The sequence below is a fragment of the Pongo pygmaeus genome, chromosome 10 (genome assembly GCF_028885625.2).
Source record: "Pongo pygmaeus isolate AG05252 chromosome 10, NHGRI_mPonPyg2-v2.0_pri, whole genome shotgun sequence".
NCBI classification, from domain to species: Eukaryota; Metazoa; Chordata; class Mammalia; order Primates; family Hominidae; genus Pongo; species Pongo pygmaeus.
Window position 1 is genome coordinate 19051806 of NC_072383.2, and position 14517 is coordinate 19066322.

At 34.5% G+C, this 14517-nt stretch overlaps 1 protein-coding gene across 1 annotated transcript in view; it reads left to right on the forward strand.

Moving 5' to 3' along the window:
- PIK3C2G (phosphatidylinositol-4-phosphate 3-kinase catalytic subunit type 2 gamma) overlaps nt 1–14517 on the forward strand; it is a 379881-nt gene that overhangs the window by 282959 nt on the left and 82405 nt on the right. The window contains exons 26-28 of the mRNA XM_054443284.2: nt 3847–4036; nt 4522–4643; nt 8096–8204. Coding sequence (XP_054299259.1) covers nt 3847–4036; nt 4522–4643; nt 8096–8204 — 421 coding nt within the window. The remainder of the gene's footprint in view (nt 1–3846; nt 4037–4521; nt 4644–8095; nt 8205–14517) is intronic.

A 14517-nucleotide genomic window follows, 5' to 3' on the forward strand; every position in this document is an offset into this window, starting at 1 on the left:
TTTAAAATTGTAAAACTATTATCTACCCCCATACTTCCTTTCCTTATTTCCTATTTTCTTTTATAATATATATTACTTTATCAAATTCTATATTTTTACTTGATTAATTACTATCAGAATTTTAGATTATACAAACTCTAAAAGGGCGAAAAACTTCCATCTCTTCTGTTCATTGCTAAATCCCACCACTAGAATAGTACCTGGCATGTAATAGGAATAAGGACAATGTGTGTGTCTATGTGTTTGCATGTCTGTATGTTTGCATGTCTCTGTGTTTGCACAAATATATAGAGAAAGTTCAAAAAAGAATGATGTCAAACTGCTTACAGTGGTTATTTCTGGGGAGAAGCACTGGCCTCCGATGGAGAAAAGAAACAGGGAAACTTTCACATTTTGCTTTATATTTTCCTGTGTTGCTTGAATTATATATGCTAAAATGCCAAGTTTTTAAATGTCCCTAAATCTCTTACATACAACAGGCAAATCAACCAGGATAGCAAAATCCAAAAGCTTGGACAACATTTATGACAAAACTAGGCAACAAGGTATACCCTAAGAACCGTACAATAAAAGCAGGTGGAGGCAAACCATTAAATTACAAGATTTGTGTCGTACGAGCATTTGGATAGAAGGAAGCTAAGGGAAACCACAGGTACTCTGGCTGACCTGAGAGCAGTACTCCAAAAGTCAACAGTTATTTGTTGGAAGCTGAGCAGGCTAATTTGAGAAAAGCAGTTGAAATTGGAAGTACTTTTTGCATACTCTATTTCACAGGCAAGGGTGAGGGTTCTGTGGCAAATATAAAAAGATTAGGCAATCTATGAATTCTCAACTTTAACTGGGGCTTTCTTCCAAGAAAAAGGTCTCTCTCACACTGAAGAGAAACTGTTGGACATAGAATCCAAATTGCATGGACAAGAGATAATATTAGCAAAGGGAAAATCAAAGTCCAGAAAAAGTTGGAGGGAGGGGATCAAAGGAGAAATATCTCAGAATGTATTGTATGAAATTATATGTGTATATATTTTTTGAGACAAGAGTTTGGCTCTTGTTGCTCAGGCTAGAGTGCAGTGGCACAATCTCAGCTCACTGCAAACTCCACCTCCCAGGTCCAAGTAATTCTCCTGCCTCAGCCTCACAAGTAGCTGGGATTACAGGCATCTACCACCATGCCTGGCTAATTTTTTGTATTTTCAGTAGAGATGGAGTTTCACTGGTCTCAAACTCCTGACCTCAGGTGATCTACCAGCCTCAGCCTCCCAAAGTGCTGGGATTACAGGCATGAGCCGCCGCACCTGGCCAAAATCATTTTTTTAAATCACTATGTGACAGCAACAGAAAAGGAAGCCCCAGACCCTAAAAAATCCTCTACTCCTTCCTGAAAGTTCAGGAATACTCATTTTATATAGAAATGAACAAGAAAAATGACCATGGTTGAAAGTCATATAGAATTATAACAAGAAAAAGAGAAATAAGAAGAAAATAATATCCTTAAAAAAATGGGCCAGAAAGACATGCCCACCAAAAGGATAAACTGTATCCTTATATTTAATTGAGATAAAAGAAATTACGAAAATGATAAATACATGAAGGAACAACATACACCACAATTAGGAAACCTCAGAAAGGAAGTGATTGAACCCAAGAAAGAAATAAAAGAAAACCTGATTTTACAAACAGTAAGCTAGAAGAGACATGGGAATGAACAAACACAACAAAACACACAATGCCTCAAGAGAGAAGGTAAAAACAGAGAGGACTTTTAAAATAAAAAAGAAATAAAGAAAGGCAATGAAGATCCAATGTACATATAATAGTAGTCCCTGAAAAAAAGAAAATGAAATAATATATAAAACTATATCAAAACTACATAGCATATTTAGTATTTTAACAAATACTAAGACTATAATTTAAGAAAAAAATTTCAAAAGTGAAAGGATTTGAAATTACATATTGAAAGGGCACTATTCAAAAAAATGACCCAGAAAAACCAATACAGAGGCATGTTTTAGAAAAACTACTGAACTTTACAGAAAGAGAAACTTCCTTCAAGCATGTAGGCAGGAAGACTAACTCACTTATATGGGAAATAATTTACTATGTCATCAGAGTTTTAAATAGTAATCCTTTATTCCAGAAGAAAATAGAATAGCTTTATGGCACTCAAAACGAAAATGTGAGCTAATGATGTTATATCCAGGCAAACTAACTTTCAAGTATAAAGGCCACAGACCAACTGTTGTCAGCTTACAAGAATTCAGAAACTTATTTCCTTGAGCACTTCTTGAAGAATTTACTGGAATATGAGTTTCAGATAATCAAAGTGACTGTAGAGATGTGGGCATAAAGACTGGTAGAGAGTTTAAAATTTAGTGAGGGTTATAAGAGAAACTGAAAAGTGTGTTTAGTATACATACTCTACGATACAGTTCAATTGTACTATACAATTGTAGGTCAATAAAAAATGGAGGTGGGTTTAGACAGGCATACTGGCACATACCTCTAATCCTAGCTACTCAGGAAGCTGAGGAGGGAGGATCCTTTGAGCCTAGGATTCAGAGGCTGCAGTGAGCTACTATCTCACCACTGTATTCCAGCCTGGGTAACAGAGTAAGACCCTATCTCTGAAAATAAAAAAAGAAAGTAGGGGTTAGGAAGTACAAATTAAAAGTAGAATAAGCATACTGTTTGCTTTATGGTATTCACTGAGATTAAAAGGGTAATATCACAAGTCAGACACTGGAGAAAAGGGAACAAACAGTATTAAAAAAGAAGGTATTAGCTGATTTCAATATTGCTCTCAATAGAGAATGAATTAAAAATAACAAAAAAAGAAGAGGTAAAGGAAAATATAGAAATAAATTATTACACCATTAGAATGCAAACTTTCTTAAATACAAAAAAAACCTTTAAAAAGCAGGGACAACAAAAATAAAAACACCAAAAACAAAGGAAAACAAATCAAAGAATGAAAAATATTTTATATAAAATACGTGTCTGTTAAATATAGTACTTAAGTATGCTACCTTTTTTAAAGATAGAAAAACACAAAAATATACAAAAATAAAATTTAAATTAAAAATTAAACAATGAAAGTTGAGCCATAAGTGTTAAAACTGTTTACATATAAGGAAAGGGAAAGAATAGGGTAGAAAGTATGGGAATAGCTACTAGGCTTCTTGGAATTTGCGTTACTTAACTTCTGGAATTTTGTAAATATTTTAAATAATTATAAGCTGGAATTAAATTTTTTAAAAATTCCCCCAAATAAACAACAAAATCTTTTTTTGCTGTTGTTGTTTTTGAGACGGAGTCTCTCCAGGCTGGAGTGCAGCCGCAGGATCTCAGCTCACTGCAGGCTCCGCCTGCCGGGTTCAAGCCATTCTCCTGCCTCGGCTTCCTGAGTAGCTGGGGCTACAGGCGCCCGCCACCACGCCCGGCTAATTTTTTTGTATTTTTAGTAGAGACAGGGTTTCACCATGTTAGCCAGGCTGGTCTCGATCTCCTGACCTCATGATCCGCCCGCCTCGGCCTCCCAAAGTGTTGGGATTACAGGCGTGAGCCACCGCGCCCGGCCACAACAAAGTCTTTTTAAAATGTAGTTATACAATATAGCAACTACAGTTTTATATTTCATCACAAGAGTTTCTTGTATGTTTATTTGCTAACAACTCCAGATGCGAACTTGAAGTTTATACAAATAACATTTAATAGTTGGGCTCCAAATAAACATACATGGTTCTTGGCTTTTTCCCCTCACACTGACAAACACAAAGAAACATCATAAACGAAATGAGCAGAGGCAGAGGAGTGTTACTCACTGTCTTTTCTTTTACATTTCTCTAGGAAAATAAAGGAAAGTCTGGAGTGTTTCCCTGTTAAATTGAATAACTTGATCCACACACTTGCACAAATGTCAGCCATAAGACCTGCCAAATCTACTTCACAGACTTTTCCTCAGGAATCCTGTTTGCTGAGTACAAGTAGGTCGATTGAAAGAGCAACAATTTTAGGGTTCAGCAAGAAATCCAGTAATGTAAGTTTAAAGTCTGTCATCTTGACTTAAGTATCACTTGACTTTATCTCAGACTTCTCTTCACTATGCTACACAGCCTTTCTTATAGCATAATTTTTTACTATGCAAATGAAAAATAATTTACAATTTAAGTGGAAGTGTCATTAAGAGGATGTTCCAAGGAAAAATCATAACAACAAGAGCTATGAGTAGGGAACCATCAAAGAGAACAATTACTGCCCTGTGGAAGAGTATAAATCAAGAACTAATTAAAATGTCCACAAGAACAACAAAAATTAGGCAATCTGTTCCTAGCACATATGATTATGATACTCTTAGATATTATTTATAGGTAATTTTGCCTTTACAAAATCCATCTCCTAGCTTTTATGATAATGTTTTGCAGAAAGGTTCTTCCTTTGTTTGGTTTACATAAAATCAGGTTTTAGAATGTATCACAGGCTGATATTGCCATCTTTTGATTTCTATCTATTTACTTTCTGCAGCTGTATCTGATCCAGGTGACACACAGCAACAGCGAAACAAGCCTGATAGAAAAATCATTTGACCAGTTTTCAAAACTTCACAGCCAACTTGAGAAGCAGTTTGCATCACTGACTCTCCCAGAGTAAGGCACTGTCCTTTTACATTGTTTTGCCTTCAGTACTTGTCCTTGAGCAAAAAGGAAAATTATGGTTTTGGGATTTTCTATTTGTGAGCAACACAGTATTCTGACTCCAATGCCATTGAATCTATCCCAGCAGAGTCTGAATTGCTCTCAGAGTGAAGAGTCTTTTGTCTCATAAAACAGAACAAGATTTGCAATTTTCTTTTTACTTCCAGTCATTGATTTTGTAGACAGACAATTTCAAAAGCTACTTCATTTTTCTTCGATTATTGGGAAAATAGTCTCATTTGCCTGTTTTTAATTTAATCCTCTTAGTTATTTTTTTATAAAAATACAATTGAAATTGAAATTGCAGAAGAAAATTGGATATGTTTACTTTTTCAACAAATAACTATAATATAAAGCCTATATATATATACAGGCTTATTAATATACATATTTAATTATATATAATTATATATATGCTTATTAAATATACATTTAATTTCAATACCAGAAAAAATGTAAATGTATTTATATCAATTCATATATTACTAACTCATTTTGTTGCCATTAATTTTTAACTTTTAAATTATTAACTTGCATTATCTAAATTGAATTTGTTGTTTTGTTCATTTTGAAGCCATCTTGAAAATCATTATTTTCATTTATGTTGTAATGGAAAAATGTTAAACATAAGCAAACTAAAAATATCATTAAAATAACTGCTGTTCAAATAACCCTTCAAAAATCCATCACTTAGAAGCAGTCAAATTTTGATCATAGACTTCAGTCTATAAAAAAGGTTTATCTTGATTTTAAAAATGTGAGCTTTCCAGAAATCATGATATTGCATTTAGGTTAATCAGATGTTTTATCTACAGTGAGATTTTTGTTAGGTAAAGTAAATGGTCCTTTTATGATGTAATTGTTTATACTTCACCTGGCATACCTGATACATGTGGATTTTTACTCGGCTTTCAGGATTTAGTCACCTTCCAAAATATAAATATAAGCAAAGTTAGTGCATAGGGAGATATTGCACAATATTAAAAATTGAGTAGTTCACATTCATGAAAAAAAAACTGTACTGGCATATGTAACAGGGATTTTTTAAATTCAGATGCTCTGAGCATCAGGAAGACCAGAAATTAAGAGCATACTCAAGAGACTGAAAGGGAGGCAAAGTCATTCTGGAAACTTTTAGAAGTAACATCAAGTTTTAGAATTATCAAAAAATCTGATAGAATAATTGAAAAAAAGAGACACAGGCAAAAAAAGGCTCAACGTTTGGCTGCAAATACCACATTCAACATCAATGTTTGCCATGATACCCTACTAATTAATAATTGAGAAGAATATGTTAATCTTTGTTTAATGGCTATCCTTTTTCGGTTTCAAAAATGTCTCTGTTCTACACTGTACCTCACCAATACATATCAGTATAACTTGTAAAACTTTAAAAATTCTAATAGTCTATCTCAATTGGCCTCTTTTCAGTTTTCAGCTTTTGTTAGGATTCTGCTTTGCTCATTACTGCTGCCTGGAGGTTCTTACATTGATTTTCAAACTGTGTAAGCAACCTGTGGAGGCAAGGAACATTTTGTCCTATGTTCCCTGAACACTGTTTGCATGCTGACAGTCACAAATGGGCCCAGGCTTACAGTGATGCACATAAATAAAGGATGAAGATTCCCTATGACTTCTAAATTTACTGAGAGAAGCCCTACGAGAGTTATGTAAATGTCATCTGGAAGGCATGATCAGAAAGTCAGAGTCATAAAGAATGAAATTGTAATCAGTTCATACCATCCAACAGTGGACTTCAAATCAGCTATTTGTGTTTCTGGGTAACTTCCAGGGGTACATGACATGAAAATATTCCTTAAAATTAATAATCTTTTTTAGAAAAGTAATATGCTTTGCGAGAGTTGACTTTCTTCTCCCAACCAAAATCCAAAATTTTATTTTGGTACACTGATCAGGCTATAGAAACTTCTGAGGACCAGACAAAAGGGCAAATCAAAATATTGGTGATGGTATTGAGAAAATGAATTACTCTAATAATCAAATATCAAATCAAATCTTTGTCAGATGTTTTCTAATCTTTGTTGTGAATGAAATTGAGGGAGGATATGATGATACTGTCAGACAAAAGATCATAAAAAGTAATTTTCAATAACTGCTGTATTTGACACATAACTCGAAGAAGTTTCAATTAAATGACAATATTACAGAAGCATTCCTCAACTTTCATGTACTTATTTATACATAAGATGTTTTCGTACATGTATCTATAAAAATATTAACAAAGTAGCAGAATTGATGTAGACTTCTGTTTTGTTCTACCAACAAGGAAAATTCACACAGACATGTGTATTAATACTTAAAACCAGCCTAATCTCTCATTTATCAAATTCATTTCTCCCAAAAAAATACTATGCATATATAGATATATAGAATATAGATTATCTCTCTACCTACCTATCTATCTATCTTCTATGCTATATGCTCAATTGGTTGTATACTGGTACTAATTTTCATGATTAAATTTGGATAAAAAATTTTAAAGACTTAAGTCTTAGAGTCTGCAAGAGACTTTAAAAAATAAAATGTTCATTGTTAAAATATACAAGCATAGAGTTTTGGACTTTCCTGATATTTCCAACAGTAATCAGTGGGGTGGCATGAAATTATCACATACATCTGTATCTTTGCTGACTGTCCTTTACTATCCTCCATGTTCATTTCCCCTGCAAGCATGGTAGCCAAGCCGTGGTTCCTACCAAAGAAGCAGAAGTGTGGATGAGGCAGCAGTATGACTGGAGTCAGAGGAGGCTGCTAGGTAGTTCCTAAAAGGGTATATGCAGACAGCAAGATATGTTACCAAATGCTACCCATTACCGGTCATTCCACCTAATAATTGGTCTTAATCAAGTTCAACCCATCAAGATGAATCATCAGATTGTGCAAAGGAAATTCTGCAAGTAGTCAGACTCTTGGGGAAAGTGTTACTATTTTCTAGAAGGCTAAGAGCAGATGGATGCATATGTCACTTGCTAAAATGCTTAATTTAGTTAGTGTAATGGTGTCTCTAGCGAACCCAGAAGAAACAATACAATCTGAACCTTTTGAAAAATTTTGAACCATTAACTTCAGACAGTCTTTTTTTAAGACCCCACATATGTTTAAAAGACAAAGTGTGTGGTCTGCCATAAATATAGTAAGAAGGGACATATAAATTAATTTGTCAAATTAAATTAAGTTAGTATTAATATTAATGACCATTAATATGGCATGAATGACCACAGCCATATTAATAAAATTCTGAGGATTAATCACGTAGACTATGACTTTTTCAAATGTTTTCATTGGCCCTTCCATCTGATGCAGCTGTAACTTCACGAACAATCCTAAGATGAAAAGGCTAGTTTTCAAACTAATGAAGATAACTTTTCTTTCTCTTAAAACAGGTTTCCTCATTGGTGGCACCTACCTTTTACAAATTCAGATCACAGAAGATTCGGAGATCTAAATCATTACATGGAACAGATATTAAATGGATCACATGAAGTTACAAATGTATGTTATAATTTATTTTTCTATTTTTACATAAAACATCAACTATTTTATATTTTATTCATGAGTGTGGTGGTTTATGTCTGTAATCCCAGTACTTTGGGAGGTCAAGGTGAGAAGATTGCTTAAAGCCAGGAGTTTAAGTCAATCCTGGGCCACAAAACGAGACCTCATCTCTACAAAAAATTTTTCAAATTATCTAGGCATGGTGACACATGACTGTAGTCCCAGCTACTCAGGAGGCTGAGGCAGAAGAATCATTTGAGCCCAGGAGTTGGAAGCTGCAGTGAGCTATGATAGTGTCACTGCACTCCAGCCTGGGTGACAGACCCAGATTCCGTCTCTAATAATAATAATATTTTATGATAACATTCTTTGGGTTCATTCATTCAATGAATATGTATGCCTAATTTGTATAAAATACACGAACTGAGAACTGTGGAGCAGCAAAACAAGTATAGAACCTTGACTTCAAATAACTTCAATGAAATAATATGTGATAAATGGACTATCAGTGCCGTGAAGTGCTCTAGAGTTTCAGAGGAGTAAGAATCATTCCCAATGCAATAATAAAGTTTCAAGGAGAAGAGGGCATCTGAGCTGAGCCTTTAACACTGAGTAGGATTTAACAGAGGTGGCCTGGGGAAGTGTCTCTACAATATAAGAAAAATTATGAGTGAGAAAAACCAAAAAGAAATCATATTCTTAAAATTTAAATATGTTGCTGCTGTGACAAGTTACCACACACTTGGTGGCTTTAAACAGTACATATCAATTTTCTTTCAGTTCTGGAATTCAGAAGTCTGAAACACAGGTTTTATGGAATTAAAATCAAAATGTTAGTGGGCTGGTTCTGGAACCTTTTCAATTTCTAGAGGCTGCTTGCGTTCCTTGGCTTGTGGCTCTCTTCCAGCGACACAGTGGCACACTCTGACCTCTGATCGTGTCATCACATCTTCTTTGGCTCAAATTCTGACCCTTCTGCCTCCCTCTCAGAAGGGCTCTTGTGATTACATTGTGTCCATCTGGGTAATTTAGGATAATCTCACCATCTCAGGATTCCTAATGTAATTTTATCTGCAAAGTCTCTTTTGCCATGTAAGGTAACATATTCAGAGTTTCCAGGGATTAGGACATGAACATCTTTTGGTAGGGGGAATTATTCTGCCTATCACGGGGATCTAAGAAAATGTGCAAGGACACAGTTCTGATGGATCTCAGCATTCTTGTGAGGTAAGAGTTTGGACGCCAAGCCCAAGTTGTTAGAAACTAAAACTAAGCCTTAGAGAGTTTATTTGTCAGGGTTCTCCAGAGAAACTGAACCAACAAAATTGTGTGTGTGTGTGTCTGTGTATGTGTGTGTGTGTGTGTGTGAGAGAGAGAGAGAGAAGAAATTTGTTTAATTGGCTCACATGATTGTGGAGGTGCAAATCCAAAATCTGTAGGGTGGGCTGGCAGGCTGGAGAGACCAGAGGAGATTATTTACCATCTGAGTCCCAAGACACTCTGCTCGGAGGTCAGTCTTTGTTCTGTTTAGGTATTCAGTTGATTGGATGAGGCCTACCCATATTATGAAGAGTAATATGCTTTACTCAGACTCTGCCAATTTCAATATGAATCTCATCCAAAAAAACACCTTCACAGAAACATCCACAATAATGTTTGACCAAATATAGGGGCACTGTGACCCAGCCAAGTTGACAGACAAAATTAACCATCACAAGAGTTGTGAGGAACTAAAAACACTGTGAAGTACAATATCCCTCACCACTTTGGTAGATCTGGGCCCTCCTTACTAGACTAGCACATTGTTCTTCTTACTATTTTTTTCACTTTTAAATTGTAAAATGTAAACACACTCAGAAGTATCCACAAAAGAAAATTAAACAGTTCAAGGGTAAATTATAAGAACACCATGTAAATGTGCAGTAGTTTCAAAACATGTCTGAAAATTCTTTGCCACCCTCCCATCAAGAGGAGGCAGCTTGTGTCCCACCCTCTTGATCCCAAGAGGGCTTCTGTCATTTGCTCATCAAATAGAATATGGTGGAAGTGACCCTTTATGACTTCCAAGATAGGTTAGAAAATGCCACGCACCTTCTAACAATTTCTTCTGAAATGGTCACTGCGGGAACCTTCAGTTGCCATCTTTCAAGCTGACCTACCCCGAGTCTGCCCGGCAGAGAAACCAAAAAGATCAAATCCAAAGAGTGATATCTAAGGAACAGCAACTGTTCCAGTCCCCAGCTGGGACTCCATCCCCAACCACCAAATGATCACAGTTTCATCAGAGACCCCAAGCAGAACACCCAGCTGAGCCCTCTCAAACACCTGAACTAAGAAATAATAATAGAATGACTGGTTTTAAGCCAACAATGCAGTGATAGCCCATTTCCAAGGTTCATGGATTTTTATTGTTGTGTAATATTCTATTATACAAATATACTACAATTCATCTGTAGATACTTGTCTACATAGACTTTTGGGATGTTTCCAGTTTGGGGATATTACAAACCATACTGTTATGAACATTCTTTCACATGCATGACTCAGTATCCACATGTTGTTCCTATACCCAGGAATAGAATTTCCAGATTGTAGGATATACTTATTTCAACCTTATAATGACCAGTTTGTTCTCTCATTTGCAATAAATACATTTTCCAATTTTCTATACTTGGTATTTTTAATCTTTTAAATTTGGGCCATTCTGGTTGGTGTGCATCTCATTGAACTCTTAGCTTGCATTTTCCTGTTACTAATGAGCTTGAACACTTTTTGATATGTTTTTTGGTCATTCGGATATCTTCTTTCGTGAAGTGCCAGTTCATGTCTCTTTACCATTTTTCTATTGAGTTGTTTAACATTCATTTATTGATTCATTTCTTGGTTGAAATTGTTAGAAGGTGTATTTCTTCATATATTCTGGATAGAAGTTCTTTATTATTTAAACAGATTGAAAACAATTTTCTCCTCCTCTGTACCTTGTCCCTTTGCTCTCTCTATCATGTCTTCTGATGAACAGAAATGCTTAATTTTAATGAAGTGAAATGTGTCAGTATTTTCTTAGTAAGAACATACCCTACCTCAGTGTCATAAATGTGTGAATCTTTTGGGGTGATCCATGATCAACGGCTCTTCTCTTTTATTCAGGTTTACAATGTGCCTTTCATGTAATACTTCTTTATCCATAAATAAAATGCACACTTTTTTTTTTTGAGATGGAGTTTTGCTCATCACCCACGCTGGAGTGCAATGGCGTGATCTCAGCTCACTGCAACCTCTGCCTCCCAGGTTCAAGCAATTCTCCCGCCTCAGCCTCCCCAGTAGCTGGGATTACAGATGCCCACCATCACACCCAGCCTATTTTCGTATTTTTAGTAGAGATGGTGTTTCGCCATGTTAGCCAGGCTGGTCTCAAACTCCTGACCTCAGGTGATCCTGCTTCAGCCTCCCAAAGTGCTGGGATTACAGGTGTGAGCCACTGTGCCCAGCCTGAGATGCACACTTTATTAACACACACACTCAAGCAGCAGGTAGAGAACAAGAGAGAGAGGGCAAGGGACCTGTGGACCAAAGCCTTTGTTGCAGTGTAGGGCATTATCCAAGCAGGTTTCCCACAGGGAGTTCTAATTAGAGGATTTAGAGCAAGCAGGCACAGATTCTAGAGTTGAACGGTGACTGAAGGTAGTCATTGTAGCATATCTATGCAATGCAAGCAGTGTGTGGGTATGAGTGGAGTGAGTCAAGAAGGTTATATCTATCTGACCCATAGAGAGATGGTCACCAGGAGGTAGTTGTATAAGAAATATCTGGATGGACCACATCAAGGAGCTCAAAGGCAGAGAATTGAAAACTGTCAAAGATGACTAAGATTTTCTTCTAGTATTTGAAAGTGCAACTTATATTCAAAATAAATGCCAAGGAAAATTATAGAGATGACTGCTTAAATTTACTTTCAGCCTATCTAACTTACACATTTAAAATTCGAATCCCTTCCAGTAAAGGTTTGACTGCACCCCATAAATCTCTTTATATAATATTGTATATACAAATTTGATATACAATACCATATTGTCTTTTTTTTATTATTATTATACTTTAAGTTTTAGGGTACATGTGCACAATGTGCAGGTTAGTTACATATGTATGCATGTGCCATGCTGGTGTGCTGCACCCATTAACTCGTCATTTAGCATTAGGTATTCTTTCAAAATATTTATAAACTTTTCATTGTGATTCTCTTGCGGCCATGGTTATTTCTCATGCGGTTATTTTATTTCTAGCTTAAGTATGTCAGAGAATACACCTATAGTTTCAATTTTTTCTAAATTTTGCAATGTTTTATGGTCCTAAATATGGTCAATTTAGGTAAAAATTCCATGCATGCTTTAGAAGAATGCACCTTGTAGTTGTGAGATGCAGTGTTCTACACATGTATATTAGTGCAAATTGTCATCTTCACTGATTTTTGTTTGTTTGTACCAGTAGACATTTTTAGAAATATTCCACTATATTTATACATCTAACTACTTCTCATTATCTTCCTGTTAATTTTTGCTTTATATGTTTTGTGTCTGTTATTAGGATCACTTACATGGAGAATTGTTATATTTTCCCATTATATTGAAATTTTCACTAACGTTCATGTGTCTCTCCTATCTCTAACAATGCCTTTTGTCTGAACAATCTTTCTTCTGTGTTACTAATATAGCCAAGCCAGCTTTATTTTGGCTAGTGCCTGCATGAAACAACTTTTTCCATTGCTTTACTTTCATCATTTCATATTTTTCCATTTCAATGATCACTCTTATAAGCAACACACAGATGGGTTTTTTTCTAAATCTAGTAACATAATTTTCATCTTGTACTTGTACTGCTTAATTATTTACATTTGCTACTGCCATTGATACATATGTGTGTGCATGTGTCTATGTGTATATGTTATACTCAAGTCTATCACCTAATGCTTTCTCTCTTTTCTTCCATTCTTTTTTTAAATTTAGTATTTATTTTTCCATTTTGTCCTATGTAGCCTCAGGAGTTATAAACTCTTTTACTGTTAGGAATTACCATAGACATTAAAGTATGTGTCTTTGGCTTATTTAAGTCTAATATAAATTAGAATTTTTATGAATTTCCCAATGATACAAGGTCTTTAGAGCCCTATGCCTATTTAACCCACTTGTGTCTTATATGCTTTACAAATAATGTACATCTATATCTGTATCTATAAACTTAAGAAGTAGTTATTATTTTTAATTCATATAATCAACATTTGTTTAGTCTTTTATTCTTGAGGGATATTTTTGCTGACAATACTATTTTAATAGCAATTATATAAAATATATATATTTATATATAAGGCTATATATAATAAGGCTGTATATATAGCTTTATATATATAGTTTTTATAATATAAAGCCTTATTATATATAGCTTTATATATAAATATATACATATAATAAAGCTTTATGTTATTAAATATAAAATTTATATAATAAAGCTTTATATAGATAGCTATATCAATATATCTGCTGATATATAAATATAATCTGCTGATACATATCTGCTTTTGTTTTTTTGCACTTTTACTATAATCTGCTCAGATGTAATGTTACTTTTATCATGCTTGAGCTTCAGAGCTTCTTGAATTTGTGCTATGATGTCTTTCATCAGTTTTGGAAAGTTTTCAGACATTATGACTTCAAATATTGCTTGTACCATTTCTTCTCTTTTTCTAGGACTGTAATAACATATATGTTAAACCTTTTCACTATATCCTTTATGCCTCCTACTCCTTACTCTTACTCCTGTATTTTTTAATTATTTTGTCTCTTCATGCCTCATTCTGAGTAGCTTCTGACATAACTTCTGGGTTATTAATTCTCTTTTATCTGTGTTTAATAAGTTATTAAACTTATTCTTCGAGTTCTTAATTTCAAATATTATGTTTTTCAGTTTTATGATTTCCATTTTTATGTGAGTTCCCATTTTTACTGAAAATCTCAGCCTTTTTTATTATATCTTTGCAAACAGTAAGCATAGTTATTTTTAAATCTTTCTTAAAACTCCACTATTGAGAATCACTGCATGTATGATTCTAATGTGTAATGTTTCTACTGATTTTCAATCATGTAGTCTTGTTCACTTGTGAGTTTAGTTATTTTCTTTTTTATTGTGGCCAGATATTATACTGCAATATCCTTTGCAGAAATAATTTACCACCTAGGTTACTATTATCTTAGTGTGGAAAAGAATTAAATATAGGGACATTAGCAATCTAAAATTGCCAAAATTCAATTGCAGCAATTCA